General features: G+C 27.2%; 2 protein-coding genes across 2 annotated transcripts in view; both read left to right on the top strand.

Annotated features, from left to right (window-relative positions):
• LOC100200596 (actin-related protein 10) overlaps positions 1-516 on the top strand; it is a 2,223-nt gene extending 1,707 nt beyond the window's left edge. The window contains exon 1 of the mRNA XM_065816888.1: positions 1-516. This exon is cut by the window's left edge and continues 1,707 nt beyond it. The gene's annotated coding sequence lies outside the window, so the exon portion shown is untranslated.
• Positions 517-2,261: 1,745 nt separating this feature from the next.
• LOC100204164 (probable E3 ubiquitin-protein ligase HERC1) overlaps positions 2,262-5,000 on the top strand; it is a 105,788-nt gene continuing 103,049 nt past the window's right edge. Inside the window, exons 1-3 of the mRNA XM_065816887.1 lie at positions 2,262-3,225; positions 3,316-3,375; positions 4,647-4,823. Of these exons, the coding sequence (XP_065672959.1) occupies positions 2,347-3,225; positions 3,316-3,375; positions 4,647-4,823 (1,116 nt within the window). The 5' untranslated portion in view covers positions 2,262-2,346. The remainder of the gene's footprint in view (positions 3,226-3,315; positions 3,376-4,646; positions 4,824-5,000) is intronic.

Genomic DNA, 5,000 nt, shown 5'->3' with positions numbered 1-5,000 from the left:
GATAAGTTTTTTACTTTTAAAAATAAGAACAATTAAGAAAAAGTTTTTATTTTAAAAATTATTTTTTTGCTTTTTTAATTGTTTTTTTATTGCTGAAAACTCAAACAAGAACAAAAAAGGAATTAATTTTATTTTATTATTGCGTGTGTGTGTGTGTGTGTGTGTGTGTGTGTGTGTGTGTGTGTGTATGAATGTATTTTATGCATAAACAGGGTTTTAAAATATCTGCAAAAAGCTTATCCTCAATATATAAACAATAAAACTATATAAACTAAAATATCGGTTATGTTTCATAAATGTTTGACATCTGTTCCATTATATCTATACAAATGACAATATATAGGGTATTATGTAGTAGTTCTGTTCAAAAGTTTAATTGAGTTTTTCACAATAATGTGCTCGTTTTTCTAATATTAAAATTTAACGGATATAAATTTTAAGTTTATCTTTTTTTTTTGCTATTTATGTTTGTATTGATAATATAGACGAAAGAAAGTATTTACGCATACTACACTACTTCCGTAAAACTAATTACGTTAGACGATATATTTTACTGATGGCATAAAAGTTTAATCGAGTTAATTAGTTATACATTTTTCACACTTCATAACTAATTATTATACTTAATTACTTAATTATTATACTTAATTACCACTTTAGATGATCTAGTTCTTCAATAAAAAGTAATTTTAAAATTACAAAAAATATTTTAATTGCTTAAAATTATCTAAATTTTTAATTTCAATACGCTTACAAATGAGTAGAAAAGCAGTGTCAGAGAGCATCAAATGGCAAGTTATTGGACTGGGTAAATCAAAGAATTATCACAACGTTGAAATTAGTAAACTTATGGGTGTTTTTGCGTGTAAAAAACAGTGACAAACTGGGAGCTGAAAGGTAATGTTGTTGACATGCCTCAATCTGGAAGCCCTCTGAAACTTAGTGACCACAACAAAAGAATTCAGAACCAGAAAATCCTAGACTCAGCAACAAAAAGCTCAAATATTCTTTTCTGCTCGAAATGTAAGCAGAGAACTTGTTAGAAGAATATTAGTAAAAAAGGTATTGGGTCTTACATTACAATAAGAAACCCTATCCTTACAATCATGGATTGAGGCAAAAGATAAAAATGGTGCAAAGACCATTTGCATTAAGCAGTTGAAGATTGGGCAAAAGTGATTTGGAGCGATGAGTCAAATTTTCAGGTTGTGAACTGCAAAGGAAGAATATACATTAACAGATTTGCAACTGAGAAATTTTGTGAGCACTATTTTCAAGCAAGACAATAAGGTGGTGGAGGCTCAGTAGGCATATGGGAATGTTTTTTCCACAAAGGTCTTGGTATTTTTGAACTGTATAATGGCTGTATCAACCTATATACCTACAAAAACACACTTGAAACATGCTTGACTCTATCGATAAGGCAATTGTATGGCAGAAGCAAGCAGTACATCTTCCAGCAAGATAGGGCTCCAGCACACACAGCACATAGTATAACACACTAGTTTAACACAAAGAAGATCAATTTGTTACCTTGGTGCCCTAGATATTGAACCAATGAAACGGTATCGATACCAGATATCAAGCCAATAGAAAATATTTGTTCATGGATCAATACTCAATTGGTAAACCATCAAATTTAATCAACTGAGCATTTGAAGCAATTTCTGAATGAGTATTGGTTAAAAGTGACACATGAGATGTGCATGAAATTAGTCAAATCAATACAGAGACGAGTTCTTTGCTATCAAGTCAAACGAGAATACTTTATAATAAACGAGAATAATTAATTTATATTTTTTTTTCAATTTTTTATGTTCTAAACCTGAACTCAATTGAACTTCTATGCCACTTATTTTATGATTATATAATTATTTAATTTTTTTGAATTATTTTTTTTAACTGTCTTATCTTATTAATGTTAATTGTATAGCTAATTGATTGTTCTTTTAAAAAAAAAAAAATTAGTTAAGTTCATTTTCCTGATTTTTTTTGTTGAAAGAACCCTGAGAAGTTTGATTGAAATTACCATCTTGATTAAACTTTTGTGCATAGCTGTAGAAATATTATATACTTGTGACTGATAAGCCACAACTTACCAATGTACTTCACTAAGACAATAATATAACCCATACAAATGTTTGACAGTGTTCACACGACATCTGTTCAAATATTTGATGCCATTTTTCTGTTTTATTTATATTTGTATTTATAGTTATTGCTTGTGATTTAGATAATTTTTTGCTCTAAATTTTTACTTTTTATATTTTCCAGATGTTTAAAGTAATGCAGGATTTTAAGGATAGCATAAAAAATATTTTATTTGCATTATAGAAAGAACTTGTTATGACAGAGATAACTTGTTGGGCTGATATTGATATTTGCTCTTTGTTAAATAGAGAGAATGTTGAGAAACTTTATGACACTCAGCTAAGTTATGAATACAAAAGTGACTTGTATGAGCATAAAAGTAGTCATTGTATAGATGGAGTGTCACTCATATTTGATTTTGAAGAAGAGAAACCAACAAAAGAAGTATGTGATGAATATTTGACTTCGCTAATAACCAAAGATAATATTAGTATTATGAAATTATACAATAACTTTTCAAGTTCAATTGCAACACGAAAACGAGTTTGTATTATAAATGCTATTTTACAAACTATTAGTCAAAAGTATCATAAAACTAGAACAAAAGTGTCTGTCCATGATCATTTACCACAAAAAAAATCTGCCAATTATCCACAAGAAAAAGTATTAAGTAAGTTTGACCAAAGCAGTATTATGTTGGAGATGTCTGTAAAAGCACTCATGACATTTTTGTTTTCAATTCTGCGATTATCTAAAAACTCATCAGATGTGCACATGAGGCTACTATGTGAAGAAGTTCTTTGTTCTTGCTCAGATATGATTATGACAGTTCCTCCACTGGCTTTGTTAAATGATAACAATTTTCCAAAGGTTGCCAGAGATTGTCTAGATGAAATAATGTTATTTATGTTACAGTTTATGAAATCTAAAGACAGTACTGATGTTGATTCAGTTCTACAAACCTTTGCAAGTGAAATTTTTCTTGGTTTATCTATGCTACAGGGTAGCTTGACACATTTATTGATTTGGGTAGACAAGTGTATTGAAAACGCCTTAAATGGTTCAATGTTAGGTAAAATCAGTACAAAGAAATTTATATATTGGTTTAATCAAATTTGTGATGAAAAATTAGAGGTAATAAATTTGAAGTTTTTATTTAAAGTTTTATTTGAATTAAATTTATATTTCTGTTTGCTTGTGTATATTTGTTTTTTCCATGTCTAGCTTCAGAATTCTGAGGAGTTTTTGCCACTAAATGACGCAGCCATTTTACTTCTGGGAAACGTTAGTTTTTATATATTGAGTTTATTTATATATTACTTTTATGTAATTAAAGTTGTTATTTTTTTTGTTTGTTTATTTTTACAGTAGATATTTTACCACTATAAAAATAAACAAAAACAAAAAAACACAAAACTTTAAAGAAGACAATTTTTCTTACGAAAAATTTATGTTCTCAGCAAATCAATTTATAATTAATGAAAAAATAGTCTAGTAATAAAACAGAAATGAAAAAAATAGTCTAGTAATAAAACAGAAATGAAAAAAATAGTCTTGCAATAAAATAGAAATGAAAAAAATAGTCTAGTATAAAACTGAAATGAAAAAATAGTCTATAAAACTGAAATAAAAAAGTAGTCTAGTGTAAAACTGAAATGAAAAAAATAGTCTAGTAATAAAACTGAAAAGAAATCAACTGGTGTGGTTTGTAATGATGACTTATGACTTGTAGTGGTGACAATTGCTGCACAATTGCGAAAGAATTACTGAACAATTGTGAAGGAATATGCTAAATTGAATTATCAAAGATTTTTATTCTTTAAATAATGAGCGAAAGCTCAGTATCTGTTGTACATGTTTTACACAAAGCCATAAAGTACAAATTGTCAATAGTCTGTGTGTACAAATAGAATGCATAAATTAGTCTGGGGTGCATAGAAGAGTTCGTTTGCTGTTGGTGATTGTTGGAAAATTTTGAATTAGCTTAAATTCTAATTAATTAATAGCTATTAAAATTTTGTGATTTTTTTTTGGGGCAGAAGTAAATAAGTGTTATAAATGATTTTAAAAGTAATCAAGTAAAAAAGATTTAAGTAACCAATTATTTTAGAGTTGTCATATTTAGCTATTCTACTCTGCTACCAATATATATTTTTTATCATTGTTATGTTCATAACATTTCTTATCATGTATTAATCATTTATACCACTGAAAATCAATTTTAAAAGTGAATTTGGTAAGTATATATTTTATTAAGACCACAAATTGGTGAATGAATTGTTTAAAAATATTTTTGTGTTTTTTGTATTTGGCACATTTGTCATGATTAAAAATAGTTAAAAAGGATTAAGACTAAAGAAATTTTGCTAGGCATCATAATATCAAATAATCAACTTAGACAACAAACAGCTTGTTGTCCAAGTTATTATTAATATTGTTTATTAGTATTAATATATTCTCTTCTGTTCTTACTATGCTTTTCTTTAGAACTATGTTTAGACTAATATATATATTTTTTGGTTTAAATTTGCATTCAATTGATATATTTCATAAAGGTTTCAAAAAAGGCTAATTTGCTGACCCACCAACATCTTGGCTCACCTAATGCTTCATCAAGTCTTAAACATGAGGCTTATGCTTGGGGAAGCAATAGCAGTCATCAACTTGTTGAAGGAAACAAAGATAAAATTTTAACTCCAAAGAAAAACGATGCTTTTAAAAATGCTATTCAGGTTTAAATATATATATATTTTTTTAATTTAATTTTAATATTGTCTCTAATTTTATTATTGATCTAATGGATTTTAAGTTACGTTTTCATTTGGTATTTTAATAACTTTTATAATGTAAATTTTTTTCTTTAAAAATAAGCCTTTAGGGTTTTTATAATTTTATTTTAAACTTTTTAT

This window comes from Hydra vulgaris, chromosome 13 (genome assembly GCF_038396675.1).
Source record: "Hydra vulgaris chromosome 13, alternate assembly HydraT2T_AEP".
NCBI lineage: Eukaryota > Metazoa > Cnidaria > Hydrozoa > Anthoathecata > Hydridae > Hydra > Hydra vulgaris.
This window is presented reverse-complemented; position numbering and strand designations above follow the sequence as displayed.